The sequence below is a fragment of the Schistosoma haematobium genome, chromosome 1, assembly GCF_000699445.3.
Source record: "Schistosoma haematobium chromosome 1, whole genome shotgun sequence".
Taxonomy (NCBI): Eukaryota; Metazoa; Platyhelminthes; class Trematoda; order Strigeidida; family Schistosomatidae; genus Schistosoma; species Schistosoma haematobium.
In genome coordinates this window covers 65,236,036-65,252,377 of record NC_067196.1, presented here as the reverse complement: position 1 = coordinate 65,252,377, position 16,342 = coordinate 65,236,036, and the positions used below count along the sequence as shown (strand labels likewise).

The following is a 16,342-nucleotide window of genomic DNA, read 5'->3' as shown; positions in this document are numbered from 1 at the left end:
TGGGGCAGACCGAAACTGTAAATAACAAAAGTAGAAGTAGAGTTATTGGCTAGTTATGTCTAGAATCAGTTAGTGATATACGGAACATCAGTTCGAACGTCACTTGACAAGTGTTAGGTGCGGCATGTTCGACCAGTCACTAAATTCACAACTATAACGCGTAATCAATAACTCCAAAATATAGCATATAATTCAAATATATTATAAGTAATTCGGTGATGAAAAAAGCGTGATCTGTAAATGTTTACAACAATTATATAAATGATTTGTCAATATGACCGCTGATTCTATGAGAATAAAGTTTGGTATAGCGGTGTATATTGAAAACAGCAATCAGTGTGTTATGCAAACAGAAAGAGTTTATTAAGGAAGTTTAAGGTTAAATTTAAACGACGATTTCGTAGTCAATAACAATGATTGTAAAAAGTGGAATGTTGAAGTGTACATAACAACAAAAATTATTTATACAATAAGTCTATGTTAACCATTTCCACAAATGTATAAGAAGCAGACTGAACACTAACACTAGTAACTCAATATAACAATGTTTCTGCACAGTAGGAGGCATATGGTTAGGTATTGCTAGCAAAGTATAACACCCCAATTAAACTACTTTGATATTTTCCTTCCAAAATGTTCGTAATAACAGTAATACATACGTTGACTTCAGTCGAGTTCTATATAGAGCCGTCTAGAATAATGGAATAGCAACCACCATGCACATGAAAACAAAGAATGGGTATCGAAATAAATAGATGACAACTTAGTTCATATGTTGTACAGTTTGTACTACAGGAAATTTAAGAACAGTTTTATAAAATATTAAGTCAAGTCATCCGTAAAGTAAGCAGGCGCAATCAAATACATCAGGGGCGACTAGATAAATCTTGTCTGTACTTCGAATTAATATAGATTTTGAAAAATCTGCATAAAAAATACGCGTTTTCCATGGGATCAACTCTGGACCTTATACAGAGTACAAGATTTAGGTCTATACACTGAAGAGGTCTAAGTAATCTTTGACAGAATTACTAAAAATACCTGAATGATTGATATTCCAACATGTATGGTGAGAAAAAACCACTCTATGAATATAGTATGGCCACGAAGTATTATGAGACAATGATTGCGGCTACAATAAGAGGAAAGTAAAAAGTATAAAAGCCGACTGGTAATGTTTTGATTACGTCAATAATATTCAGAAAAACTGTAGATGTACCTAACAATCTTAATATTAAGCCTAACTGTTATTGTTGTAACTGTCTTATTTTGCAGATGGGTTGAGTATCTTAGCTGTGCAGCTGGTGCCAGTAGACCATTAAATACATCATCAACCATTAAATAACAAAATATTCAGACCTTAACTAATAACTTAATGTCGGCTTATTCAGTCTTGAATAACACGACAGATCGAAATGAAGGAAAAACAAATATCATAATCTCAGTTCTTTTGTGTGTGCGTGTTTGTGTACAGAAAAAAGAAACGATGTTTGTGAAGTTATTTTTTACAAAATTCATAAATCCACATTAAAAACTTTGGTCTTGTTTTATTTGATTTCTAATAGAAAAAAGAAAACAAAAGATGAATAATAATCTTATTTTTTTTTAAAAAAAAATGCATATCCTTTGTATGTGTTGTTTTGATCTTGTGACAAGCAGGATGAACATTACATAACTGAGAGATGAATTATAGTATAAAGTAATGGTAAACATAGTTGGTAACAATAACTAATAATAATGTGATTTATATATTACTAAATGGATTGAACAATAAATAAATTGTAAGGTTGTGTTTCCTTTAAATGAAATGAAGTTGTCACATCAATACCAACAACTATAGTGACAAAATAGTAGTAGTAGTAGTAGTAGAGACAAGAAATAAGTCATAAAGGCAAATATTTTGAAAATGTATTGAATAATAATCTGAGATTGATTCAATCCTTTCAATCTTTGGTGTAGTCATCTGCAAAAAATATGAGAACATTTAATACAAAATTAAATACTATATATATACAAAAGAATGATGTGATATATTGTTAAACTGGAGCTGTAAGAAATGAGTGTGCGAGAAATTAACACTTTCAAGATGCTTGCAAAGTGGAAATAGAAATGCAATCATATAGCCCAGGGGAAGACGACTGCTTGAACCCGGTCACATAATTTCTGTGAGTCATTATTTTTTAGCATTAGCTTCATACCTCTTCACATTCAATAGTCATCATCAAGCAAAGGAGAACATTCTGAACCAATGCCTTATAACTCTTCATTTGTTGAAAGGTAGTATCAACTGGTAGGAAGTGATCTACCGCAGTCGAATACTGGTGGAATTGAAAATATGACCTTATTGTTCGGATTTTAAACTTGTCGACCTGACATCAACCAGTTAACATGCCTCGAGTAAACTAAGCGCTAAATACTGCGACCAATAGAGCTGTGTTATCACGATAAGGGCATTTACTGAATCAAGAAAACAGCTTAAGGTAGTTCAGCTACGAATCGTGACTATGTGAAACAGCTACGGTTGACACTTGCGAAATTCAAAATATAAAGATGAACAAACAATGACACTCGGACGGGGAATTGGGCCCTTATGTTGTTAGCCAAGACAAGCAAGTTACTATGACCTTAATTTTGGAACTGTTCACATCTAACCAGTTAGTAATATAATGTGGTTATATTCATTCGACTTAGTTAATTACATTTTCACATCAGAACCCTTCTAAACTTTTCGTTAAACTAATGAAGTTTTAAGGACTCGCAATCGTATAATCAACCGACACTTAGTAAAAGTATACTTAACAAAGTTAATAGTTAGAGGTTGTAGTATATGTGTATGCACAGACGAAAATTTCATGAACCAATTACAAAATGAATGCAAACGATTTAGACTATTATTCAGTCAAAAACAAAATATTTACAGCCTTCTTTATGAATTGTGCTCAGAAAACTGTTTTAAGATTACAAAAATATACATAACAGTGGGTGAATCAAAGATGAAATTTATGTGAAATCAGCAAATGCAATCACAGTATTCCTCATTTCAGCTGTTAACATACTCAGAGGTTATATAAATTTTAACCTAATAGTTAAAATTCATTAAGCTGAAATATTAAGTTATGTGCACTGAATACCTACACTTTATAATAATTGGTCTTTATCAATAACATTTTTACAATCAAATAATAATGACTACAACAACAAAAAAGACCTTGAAAGTTACCTGCAGTAGCAAAAAGTGCTCGACAGTCAAAAAGTGATGCTAACTCAGTAATCAGTTTGTGCAATACACGACAATCAATTAATTCGGATCCTGGAAGTGAAGGGGAACACGACGGATAAAAAGATGGTCCATGAAAACTTCGATGAAGTTGTAGAACAATATTACAGAAACAATATCGTAGTATTATTATTCGAAGGAAATCATCCGAAAGAAATTGTTGATAAGAATAATCTACAAATAGGTTTAAAAATATCGAAAAAAAAGAATACATACAATAATGAATAAGAAACGTTTCAAATCATGTCATTATTAGAATGAAAGATACGATTAGTGTTAGCGATACGTCATAAACAGATATATAAGATAATTATAACCATTAGAATGATATAGAGGTCACGTAAACGTTTGAGTATTGTTCAGTGAAGTACAAATACTGCATTCCACATCGGGTAAATAAGAACTTTACGTTAATTATCAGTGCTGTTAAATGTTAGTGTTCTTTTGACATGCGAAACCTATGGTATTCAGGATACTTGTATGAAGAAAATAGATTTCAATACAAATAGTGATTTTTACCAGTTATGATGAGGATAAATGTTCCTAAATATCATGCGGTATATTTAAGCAGCCTATAAGATTAGTGATATAATCAAAAATCCCAAACGGTTCCAGTCGAATGAGTATTTTAAAAGATTTACGTGAATTTACCACGGATTAATGCAGTGAAGGAATTTTGATCAAAACAGTTGTGAGAATCAATCGCCCTCCCCCATTAGAACACTGAAACGAAACTTGAATTTTAAAGGTGATATAGCAACATAATTAAAAAAACCAGGTGACACATATAAGTGGATAAAAGTGCATACCTAAGCTTCGTGAACGCATCAGAACTTGATAGCATTCAGTGAGGAAAGAATCTATAATACTTTGTGCTCGATCCCATGTTTTTAGGGTAATTTTAGTTAAATTACACGTTAGACAAAATGCAGTTAAGGGACAATGTAAGAATAATGTGAACAGATTTCCTCGGTGTCGTTGACTTTCCAATTTTTCCGGGATAACTTTAGGTGAAAGAAGACATACAAATGGTTGTCCAAAGAGATTAGGAATATTCTAGAGAAAAAGTGAACAATAACATTAACACACAAAAGTTTATGGTGGGTAATTTATAAATAAGTTTATTTATCCAAGTTTGACTAACATAACAGAGTTCATAAGAACGGCAATTATACGACACCCAACTATATTACACTGTGAAGCACTAAATAGGAATATGTAAGGTAAGCGAATACATTCACAAAGGTCTATTTGAAGCACATCATACATACCCACTGCTTTCGTGACCTAATTACTTACATTTGTTACTCCTCGTGGAGGATCATAGGCCGCCCACCAGCCGTCGTGACAGCATATTGCAATTTTATTAAATAAACTTAGTTGTTAGTTTCGAAACCCTTGTACTTAACTTAGTAAAACTATAGAGATCCGACATAAATCCATATTTAATGACCAGATGGTTAAGTGAAATTGTTTCAAATGTCGTTCTTAAGGTTTATCTGAAAGACAATCACAACTGACTTTGATTTTCTTTAAAATTGGGTAGCGTTACAAAATACTGAATGATCTAACAGCTATGTATGCCATACAATGACTGTACTTTTTAGATTTATATGTCCAGTAAGTGTTCACTAATCACATGGTGATTTCAACAACTTACTGTAACAGTGATGGGAACAAAGTGAATTTAACGATTGAAACAATACTAATATTGTGTTCAATACAGTACAGTAGTGAGTAACAATGGTGAAAGGCTGCTCTCACTGGTACTGACAATCACACCTGATAAGAAAAAATAACCTAATTTATATGGGTTTTGAAGTAACTTGTTTTCAGAAGAAAAAAACTGTCCATCAGTTATAATTAATCAGTTGAAGTGCTAAAAGTAGTACTATTGACCCCATATCTCTCTACCACACATCAATAAAAATGAACATGTAAAAGAAAAAACTTCTTACTCGAAATGTTGCACTATTATCACTGTCAACAATAACAAACAGAGGTCTACGTGTGTAGGGTAGGAGATCACCAGGATGGATACTGCATATGGGGAAATAAAAACAAATGAATGAAGTTTTTTACCAAACAAAATCCAGTTCATTTTAAACCAAGCGTTGATCATAAACAAATTGTTATCATGTATTCATGGGACTTATTCCACCAGTTTAATAAGAAACAAAGTCACACTTGCAATACATAATTGAACAACTTTATTCAATCCATGATCTTGCACAACCCTTCATTTATTGCATGAAGTGGATAACTGTCTCACACCGCACACAGATCTGACTTCACTAGTTACGGCTTCTCATTAGAACCCTATGAGTTTTATATTGAAGCTAGTCACCAGTGAGCACATGATTGTTATCAGTATGGGGATTCGTAAAGATTGTAGTATTTTCACAGTTGAAACCACGAGTCGATCTAAGCTAGACCACTAGTGAAAAACTGAAAACACACCACGGCCGTTCCTTCCTAGTTTGGGACTTCTCAGCAGTGGGCTCAGTGATCTCGAGGTTAAGCGATCACGCGGGATTGTGGATGCGCACTGCTGAGGAGTTCCATACTCGAACGAACCAACTGTGGTGTGCTTTTAGTTTCTCACTGGTGATCTAGCTTAGGTCGGCTCGTGATTTCAACTGTGGAAATACTACAATCTCTACGAATCCCCATACTGATAACATAATTGAATAATCCAAAACACAAAAGGGTTTGACATATATGAATAGGTAAATACAGTTAACAAGCAATGTGGGATATTATCATGCTATTTACAGTCAAGCTACTTATTGTATTTCTACACATCACAGCAAGAGAAATTATAATGACAAAACAGTGATGGCGAACTAGGAGAGTAAGAATAAAGGCAGAAAAAATAAGTTAAAATGAATTAAAAGACTGTATACATGTAGAAAAAAAGTGAGATAAGAAAAAAGCATGGATGTGATCAATTCTCAACAAATTTTACCTAAATCATTTTAATTAACATATTTCACAGTCTTGTGAGAATATACACCTAGATGTTTATACATTTAAATAACGCCAACAGATTGCATGTTCAAATTCCGCAATTCACCTAATTTGTTTAAAACAGTTGAACAGTATCAATAACGTTCATACAAAAAGTGAGTCTCAAAACTGAATATATGTAACCTGAACTTAATAAATGAATCATATAGCATAAGATAAATGTTAGTCAAAAATCAGTTAATATAAAATACTTTTAATTCTTGAATATCAGATCAAATTACAGTCGAATTACAATCCAAATAAACAAACGTTATCGAATTTTATACATATGCTGGTTTAATTGACAGTAAAATGTGGAGTTGTATATTAATTTAAATGATTAAGTATTTCTTTTTTTTTTAACTATCCGTTGACTTCACTACCAATTAACTCTGAATGTTATTATGACCACCGAGTAATATGTATTACCATTTACCGCCCTGTTTTCATAGTAGTCATGCAGATCAGTACTCAGTAAAATGACTGAACTGTCCAGCATGTAATTAATTAACAAAATCATATGATACTAACATTTTAATGAATTTGAAATGAAATATGCTCTTCAGCGTTAATAAACTGATATCCAGTTACATAGGACTATTGATTGAAAATTTGGTCTATTATCCTACTTTTTCAACAAGTTAAGGTATCACATTCATATTTGAAGTACTATATAGTCTTGCAGCCAAACTTATTATAGGATGATTTGAATAAGAAAAATTACACTACTAAAATATAATAATTTACAGGCTGAAATGTAAATAATGGAGAGAAATAATCCAAAAAACTTTACCAGTGAGGTTCTTTGAAATCTAATCTTTTTGGCTTAACGCTGTATTCTTGTTCATGTCGGTTGTTTGTAACAACTCCTCCATAATCGTAACCAGCCGCTCCTACATTCACTGTATGCAAAATATAAAAAGAAATCTAGTTATGCGCAAAATTCTCGAGAAAACACACACATGCACTAAAAAAAATGCTTAGTGTGACTAATGTAGTCATCACTCATTATAAAAATACAACATAAGCTGGTCAAGAATAACTAATCGATTGTGTATCCATGCCTTAACTGCTAATATATATGATTAACGTTAATCCCCATAGTAACTGAAATGAATTATGTTCATGTTTTTCACCATGGCAACAGACACTATTTCCAGATTACACTAAAGCCAATACGCAGAGTACACTACATGACCTTAGTCATTTAGTTGCCACCTTAGTGACTAATACACAATAAGGGCATAGTAACAAGTCGATTTGAACAAAATACAAAACATCACATCACATCATACCACGATAGACAGTTAGGCCAATGACTAGTTCAGTTTACAATGAAAAAAAAGAATAAGCTGATAAATAAGATTTTTACTTATCAAGACCATTTTGAGAAAAGATTCCAAAAACATCAATGCACATTTATTTGAGAAGTAAAATACAGTGGAACAAAATACACTTAATAGAAAGATGCATACAGTTCAACAAAAGGTTTGTTGATAAACATTATTTTACACACATACACACAACATTGACTTATACCTTAATAGCCACCCACAAAAAAGTAATTTTCACAAAAGTGAATTTTGTATAGATATTCCAATTTAAGTAACTACGAGATAATTCTGACCTCATGTACCATACACAATAATCATTCAATATATTACAAGTAATCGAAATTGTTACATTTCAACAGAATAATCAGTAAATGATGAATGTTCATAGCACAGATTGAAAGAAATGTTATTTTTAAATTGTAGTTAACTAGTTAGTAATCAGAATATAAATACTAGGGTCAAGGTCATTCGTGATGAATTTCAGTAGATTACATTGAGAAATTGCACTTCAACTACAAAGTAACTTTGATGCATCTATTCGACAATGAATAATGTACGATAATACATTTAGTACAGCATAGTTACTTAAACCAGAAATTTTTATCACAGACTAGCAGTAACAGCTGACTAGATGTTACTCTGTGATAAAAATCTCAATAAAACTCACTAAACACTATTTAAATGAAGTTAACTTTATGAATGGTATATCAGCGAGTAAATTAATTTATTCAATTGAATATTGTCAAAATGTTTAAGCACATCAGTAAATTTCGTCATTCAGTACTAATGTATAAATGTCATTGTTCACAAATCCTTTTAATGCAACATAAAGAGTGTAATATAAGCTAAAATAGGATCGAAAATTAACATAACTTAAAATGTATCAACTGAATGTAGGATAAATTGTCATTAATAAGCCTTGCAAACATAAATTAACTGAATAACGAAATTTAGAAAACCTAATAGATTTTACACAATTTGGAGTGAAATACATTAGTCTATTTTCAAAATGACCCAAGCAGTAAAACAAACGATATACTTTAATGGTTAAATGAAATTCTACATTTTAGTAAATATTATGCTCAACAGTTATAATACTAATTTGCATGTATTTTTGAGCAGTAAACAAAAATACATGTAAGTATAAGCAGTAACCCATTTGCCTACTTGACACATTTATTTCATAGGGAGTATCAGTACCTTTAAAATTACAGATACATTTTGTTAAAGAGCGACAGCTTTTATGGACAATTATAAATTAGTAATGTACTGCTACTAAGTTTCTGATGTTATACGGATACTAAAAACATGTAAACTTCAAAATCATGCTCATGGTATTATGGTAAAGTTTACTGCATAAAAAAGTAAACAATGAAAAACTTATCAAGAAATCATAAAGTAATTCTTACATTCATTGTTGGTTTTTGCAGTGGGAGCTCGAACACCATCCGCTGATATGTATAATAATAGTGCACCGGAAGCAGGAAGGTCTTTGAATGCCGTAGCAACATATGAGTTGAACTGTGAAAATGTAGGTTTGTATAATAAATACTTATGAGGATTTGTCACTTCGGGCAAATCAAGAGGATAACTTGAAGAAACACCATTTTCCAAACCGTCTACTACATTAAGTCTAGAATTGCGACTGTTCAAAACCTGACCTCTAGGATCACGTTCGAATGTTTGCAGCATACGGTACATATCTAATGATAATTCACTAAATCGAATTTGATCGTAGCAATTCCCAATGATCAGTACTTCGGATAGCTGTAGATGACCCAATTCATGTCTGTCTATTTGTGGAGTATTCAAAGCGTTTAGTCGTTTTGATGTGTAAATTTGTGGTGTATCACAGTCAACAATTTCGCAGATTGAGTTGCCGTCCACAAAATCTTTCATTTCTTGTATTACCGTGACCCATCCCAAATGATCATCAGCGTCATAAATATCGATATACTCATCAATTTGCTTAGAAAATTCCTAAATTTGACAGTTAAATTAAATAAATAACATACTCTTATTAATTCATTTGCCAATTTCATTTTCCCTAGAAGAAGACATACTAGTATAAAACGAGCGTAATAACGCAGTTTCTTAATCATCAGATCAGGTTTCTCCTCTTTATTGGCTTTGGAGTAATAATCCCGAGTTCGAATTGCTGAGAAGAAAGCGAACGATTCATTTAGGTAGTGAAGGTCACTAGTGCGTAAACTAGTAAAAATTAGAAGTTCAGTAAGTTGTAAGAACTTACTAATAGTGGTGGTATAACTGGCCAATTTTTGAGGCAACCTCACCGATTTGCCATCGTTTGAGTCCATACAGTTCGTCTAATTTTTGTCTATGTTGTTGTTGAAACTTCCATAACTTGGTGTACACATCGAACGTACGGCCAAAATAAACTTTCCACTGTCTATGACCATGTTGAGGCAAGTCACTATACAAAATTTAGGTTAAAAATATGAAAAGTTTTAAGGATCGTTCATTATATGCAGTTCGATCGTATTTACATTATTCCCTCATATGTAAATATCATGGACCTAGCAAGTACGAACATAGCAAAACAAAAATAAATAAAAGGTCTTATGCTACAATAGTTCAGACTCATTGGGACTTACAGTGGGTACATCTATAAGAATGGGTTTCTATTTGAAAAGCAATAGTTAAAACACCTTTTATCGTCCATATTCATTGGCAGCATGAAAACTTGAATGGTGAGTCATATCTTACGTTTTTCAACTAACTGGGGACTAAAGGGAAAATGAGAAATATATGTGCGCCAAACAGGATGTCAACCCGTATTAGGAACTATTACAATCCCATGAAAAGTACGACGCGTGTCATACTCCTGAGGTAAAATGGATACCATGAGTTTACCATGTGAATGAATTACAATAATGTTGGAAAGTAACTAAAATTAATGAGAACATTATATAAAGTAATATAACGAGAACATTTGTTGAGACAAAAATGGAGACTGTTACTACGTCCTGAAAACATGATCTCGCAGGGGGAAATGAAAGTAATTCAAATACGCGTTAGATGCATTAGAGGTTGAGATCAAAAGATTTCCCAAACATGCTACTTTAAACTTGCAACCTTATTAAAAAGAATAGCCTGTATCTACTGTAGGATCTTTACAAGAAAACTGAACTTTTTAATATTTAAGTCGACTGCACTATAGGTCATGACTTCCATTTGGATTCCTTGGTGTGAAAATAGAACGTGAGGATTTCATTTAGATAATTAACATTTCATAATATGGCCAGATAAGACAATTATATTTGAATAGAGTATATGGACAGACACACTAAACATTTTTTAGTAATAGTGGTAAGCTGAGATTGAAAATATCGTATTTAAGAAATAATCTGCTGGGATTATCAAGTGAACAAAGCTGACGTTAGACAACGGTGCTAAATAAATCGATTGATGGGATAGTAAATCTCTATCAACTGAGGTAGTTGGGATATGTATTTTGTATGCTCACCCACAGCCTAAATCGATGCACGATAATGGCTGACTTAGGGGTATTTACTTCAGTACTTAAGCTGAAAATCTGGTACATGAAAGAATGAGTTATACAAAGTGTAAATAACATTGTGAGACAAAGTGGTTGCATTTGAAGAGAATAAAGAAAGTAATTAACAAGAATAGTGTAATGAGATGGACAGTAAAACAATAAAGAAGAAACATCTGAGAATTCTATGAGTTAAGGAAGTTCCTCTCATCTTTACAGCAAATGTTTCAAGCCATCGAAATGCACCATTTCTAGGACCCCACCACGGGACTTGTGATGGACCAACATATGCTAGTTCTTTACAACTCTCTTTCATAAGACGGTGCCAATACATAAAATGATTACCTCTCCGCCTCCTAAAACTAATCCTAACGTCAGCAAATAAAGTACGATGTCAAACTAAGTGAAGATATTCGTAAAACATATCCAAGCCAGTAGTTCAGGATGGTGACACTGATTAGACTTCAGTCACTGTACTCGAATACAAATTACTTGAGTTCAGCATTACTGAGATGGTGTTTCCATCAAATGCCAGCAATCTTTCAGAGGCCACGATAATCGGAAATAATGCAGCCTAACACCTTCAACTAGAATAGGCCATGTTTCACAAGCATGAGAAAAAACTGTTCTCATTGACGCGTTGTAAACTCGACCTTTCAAAGACAGACTAAAAAACAAAGTAATTAAAAATGGACCTGATTGGATTTAGCCGTACAGATTAATCTCATCAGTTACACCACCAACAAATATTCAGGAATTTTCTACTACCTCTAACGCCTTACTAGGAAGAGTGAATACAGCCAAAGGTTCGCATCATTCTTGTAAAAGTAAATGCAATGGCTACGAACATTCATTGTTAACTGGTTAAGTGCAATTTGCATGGCTTGAGTATAATCGTACTATGGAACAATATCACCCGTATACTAACGTTTGAAAAACCTTTCTCTAGACAACAGATCCACACCACCAGTACCTACTTTCACCTGAGCTTTTTCTGAAATGTCATCAGTGGCAAAGTTGGAAAGGAATGGTAAGACTGTGATCCTGCCTAAGCCTACAGCTGGAATGAAACAGTGGAGAGGATGCAGTTTGCCCATAATTTACCTGGGGTGCTTTTATACAAAGCAGATTGGAAAACACTAGGGGAAGCTAAACTAAAGAGTGACCAGTCCATGACTGTTGGATAGAGCTGCATAAGTGCAAACTACCTAGTTTAAGACCACATAATTATCCTAAACAGCGGGTATCATGGCTCAGAATCGTTGGCAATCGGTCAAATACCCTTTGCAATTCATTAGGATAGGTGGTTTTTTATAATTACCCTTAGAAACATTTTTTTCAGCCCACGAACCCATATTGCACCGAATTTTTTCTACTGCCATTAAATTACCATTTATACTACTTTGGCAATTCCTTGCACCGAAGTAGTATGGTAAATTGGATCAGTTTGTCAGGTTTTACGTTGTCAGTCAGTCAGCTACAACGTAGGACCAGGCACATGTATGCATCGGCCCAGGTTGCCATACCTCATTAGCACAGCAAGATGAACACCGGATTCATAGGAGTGGTTAGGTCAAAGGTGGTAATATATAGGAGAAAGATTGCAATAAGGATATAGTATAGGAAGAAAGAATTAGTTCGTAGAAAGAAAGATGTGAAGTGATCTTAATCTCTTAGTTTAAGAGAAGACAGAGAGTGTATACATCGACGCCATTGTGATCGATTCTGAGCCATGTCACCAAGGGTCTCCAACCATTGGTTACGAAAGTCACGCGGACCCCAACCAAGTAGTCTGCATCTACCAACATGGCTCAGACTAGAAGTTAGTGACTTCAGGCACTGATGCCACGTTTTGGTTTGGCCGCCCCTAACTTTCTTCCAACCATCCCCTACACCGGTTAGCATTGCACGTCGCGGTAATCGGTGTTCAGGCATACGTAATACGTGGCCCAACCATCTCAGTCGATGAAGATTCATAACCTCATCAACTGATTTACCATCATTCCCTAATACCCTGCGTCTAACCTCAATATTACTTATCCGGTGATCCCAGAAGATGCCAGCAATATTTCTAAGGCATCTGTGGTCAAATACTAGTAGCTTACGGGTGTCTTCTACTCTTAAGGGCCATGTTTCGCTGCCGTAAATTAAAACAGAACGAACAGCCGCGCAGTATACTCGTCTTTTTATTGATAGACGGATATCTCGGTTTTACGTTGTGCATGGTTGAAAACACCCTACTAGCACCTAATGATCATCACATACCTTTAGTTTGAGGAATTATATTTGTCTGTGTTTGTATACAAAAGTTCTCAGTTCAATGACTACTTTTCATCGCTAATCCATTCAGTTAACAGGGAAAAACAAATATCACCCTTTGGTAGTCTCAAAGGGATCATTTCAGCAAAACATGGTTTTGATGATCTGTTCCAAATAATGTGTGACCACAGAAAAGAAGTAACAAGTCGGGAGAAATCCAAACAGGTTTAGTCGTGAGTATATCGACAAAACACATGGAGTTTATTTTGGCATGTAGACATCCACGGAATACAATCTACAGATGTACTCTCTGACCTGAAGGTGGGAATTTGGTCTCACCCACAAATTAGTTGTTAAAGTACTCAGCTATCAACTACTGACCTACAACTTCGAACTCTACTCATCTACTTTGATTACTGGAAGAGACAGAATAAATCCATTAACCTACTAAAGATCGATTTTTCGAAAACCTTTGGTCGAGTCTCAGCTTACGGCTAAATGATAAATTGGTAAGACAGGCTTACCATAATGAGAATGAAATATAATCATGTCTCTCCCCTCTAGAAATGTAAAGAAACTATTTAATAACTGATTCGCCCATACGCAGTCGGTTTGGGCACCCGGGCAGTATCACAGCCCTCACACATATCAAATGAGATTTGTGTGGCGCATATGTATTTGGTGCCTGCTTGTACCGATATGTGTTAAAATAAGTAAATAAATAAAACGCATAAATGGGGATAGTTGAGCAGACAGACCACTTTAATAGCCAAAGCATTCTTACTACTATATGAGGACATTTCCACAATCCCAGTTTAAGAAGTTAACAATACTTTTCAAGAAGATTGTCTTTGCAAATACCACCAAGCTAATACATATGTTTAATTAGTAACGATATATTACAAGAGTACCTACAAGATGAAAAGTTTTCGTATATATTATTATCGCCTTGTGCTTCATAAATACGCTGCAATACTGAATTATAATTTAAATTTATTCATATGACTAGAAAAGGACATGTTATGACCATATGAATCATCATTTTGGCTTGACTGTGTGCTCATACATAGAACTTGTAGGAACTATGTAGAAATTAACAATGTTGACTTAGTATTAAACAAGTAAGCATACCAGCGTGGACAAATTACCCTAGGGAACCAAAATAAACCTTGTACCACTAGGTACGTCTAGTATGTAACTGCATAAATATGCGACTGAGTTGAGTCACATGGGCCAGGAGAAAGTCCGTAATGTAAATATCTTGTGGTAAATTTTACGCGGTAAAGTAGTCCAAAAACTGCAACAACCTGACATTTAAATTCGGAAACCACTAAAAACCTAACTAGCTTTAGTGACAAAAAGTTTTGAGATCATTGGTTAAAGATTTAACAACCTTTAAGGAAAAATAGCGAAACTACAGTATTTACGAAACAACTAAATTGAAGATAGTAGATTTTGGGTTTCGACGCGAAATCCATTCATCCACTTGACTAAATAGCATTTCGGCATTACAGCTGATGTCAGTTCGTGATGTTAACACCAAATCTAACTCCGGTAAGATTATAATTTACGGACGACCTTTGAGGGACGCTAAACTGACTTTGAAAATGTCCACCTGGTAACCACGGCTATATATGAAGATTATAAAACTGTGAGGAATTAAAATTGCAATTTAGTAACTAGAGTTAGAGGTTTCATCACGAACTGACGTCAGCTAGGATGCCAAAACGTTATTTAGCCAAATGGACAAGTTCATTTCGCACAAAAATCCAGGACCTGTTATCTTATATTTGATTGATTGGCCCATAATTTGTAGCTTCACCCTAACTCCCAAAACTAACACCAAACGTAAATCCCAATTCTATATATTAATTTACAAACCTGGTAAGTAGGTAGGCAATTTGAAGGTCATTTAGAGGTTGTTTAAAGACCCTCCACAGATAATGGTCTTCCAACATGCCTCAGGTATGTGACAGCAACTTAAAAACTATAGACAAGACGATTAAAGTCTTTCTATTAACTTCGATTTTTTAAAACCGATCGACGACGAGGTTTTCCATAGACTATTCGATAAAACTGACTACCAAACAATATCTATACAATTCAAAAAGCATATTTACAAAGTATGTGAAATGTAAGTTGATTAAGTTCTCAGTAGCGTTTCCTAGTCTTTTAGCATAACTTGAACTGTTTTACTTTGGATTTGCGATATCGCCTGTAAGCTTTAACCACGCATACTCTATTGGAACAGCTATAACTCTATCCTTGTTTTGAAATATGTAAAAATCAAACAAACACGTCACACTAAACAAAATTGACTATAATAATTGAAGGTAATAGTATTCCAAAAGATTGATAACCGTACCGCAATCCGTTAAATAATTGTTTCGACTTCTCCAATAAATGGCAAAATTCCGAAACAATGATTTGATCCCCTTGCTCTACATTTTTGTCTGTAGCCATAGATGTAACTCCGACGGGATCAAGCAACGCGCGCGCGCAAACCATTTGATTTGTATTAAGGCCACTTGATTGTTAAGTATATAAACAAATTTACTGCGGATGTGTGACTGACTTTTAAAAGTGTGCTCACAATTCACACAAAATTGTGAAATCATTCTGTCCTACGAAAACGTACATTGTTGATGTTTCATTCACTTCTAGTTCTAACAGAAGTTATCTAAGTTGTAGTAAGACTAATAAAATCAAATTCATTGAATCGGTTTCTGATCCGTTCATTTGAGTTTAACTTCGACTGAACGGGTAAAATACTCTGTATGAACATTTAAATATTTCAGGTTGCAATATGTACAACAATATATGCACATCCCTTCACTAAAATGGGGACATTTTCTAATCAATCCATTATGATTTTAGGTTACCACGCAAATATCAAACCTTGTGGCAAAAAAAGTGAAGGGCACTTGTTAAAAATCGACAGATATG

General features: G+C 33.9%; 2 protein-coding genes across 2 annotated transcripts in view; one reads left to right on the top strand and one right to left on the bottom strand.

Annotated features, from left to right (window-relative positions):
* The window catches only part of MS3_00001877 (uncharacterized protein), a 121,222-nt gene extending 119,698 nt beyond the window's left edge, over positions 1 to 1,524 (top strand). The window contains exon 21 of the mRNA XM_051209383.1: positions 1,276 to 1,524. Within this exon, the coding sequence (XP_051074836.1) occupies positions 1,276 to 1,345 (70 nt within the window). The 3' untranslated portion in view covers positions 1,346 to 1,524. The remainder of the gene's footprint in view (positions 1 to 1,275) is intronic.
* On the bottom strand, positions 8 to 15,936 carry MS3_00001876 (uncharacterized protein). The gene is made up of 9 exons (XM_051209382.1): positions 15,762 to 15,936; positions 9,872 to 10,054; positions 9,636 to 9,831; positions 9,030 to 9,600; positions 7,080 to 7,188; positions 5,236 to 5,317; positions 4,087 to 4,333; positions 3,221 to 3,451; positions 8 to 1,963 (listed from the first exon to the last, which is right to left on the bottom strand). The coding sequence occupies exons 1-9, from the start codon at positions 15,902 to 15,904 to the stop codon at positions 1,944 to 1,946; spliced, it is 1,782 nt and encodes a 593-aa protein (XP_051074835.1). The 5' UTR covers positions 15,905 to 15,936; the 3' UTR covers positions 8 to 1,943.
* Positions 15,937 to 16,342: the final 406 nt, after the last annotated feature.

Bases quoted from the DNA above. Each gene is read 5' to 3' on its own strand.
- MS3_00001876 (XM_051209382.1), bottom strand. From the start codon at position 15,904: ATGGTTTGCGCGCGCGCGTTGCTTGATCCCGTCGGAGTTACATCTATG. The intron at 10,055-15,761 runs GTACGGTTATCA...AATTTTGTATAG, and splicing joins CAATTATTTAACGGATTGCG to TGACTTGCCTCAACATGGTC. The intron at 9,832-9,871 runs GTAAGTTCTTAC...AATTTTTACTAG, and splicing joins CAGTTATACCACCACTATTA to TTTACGCACTAGTGACCTTC.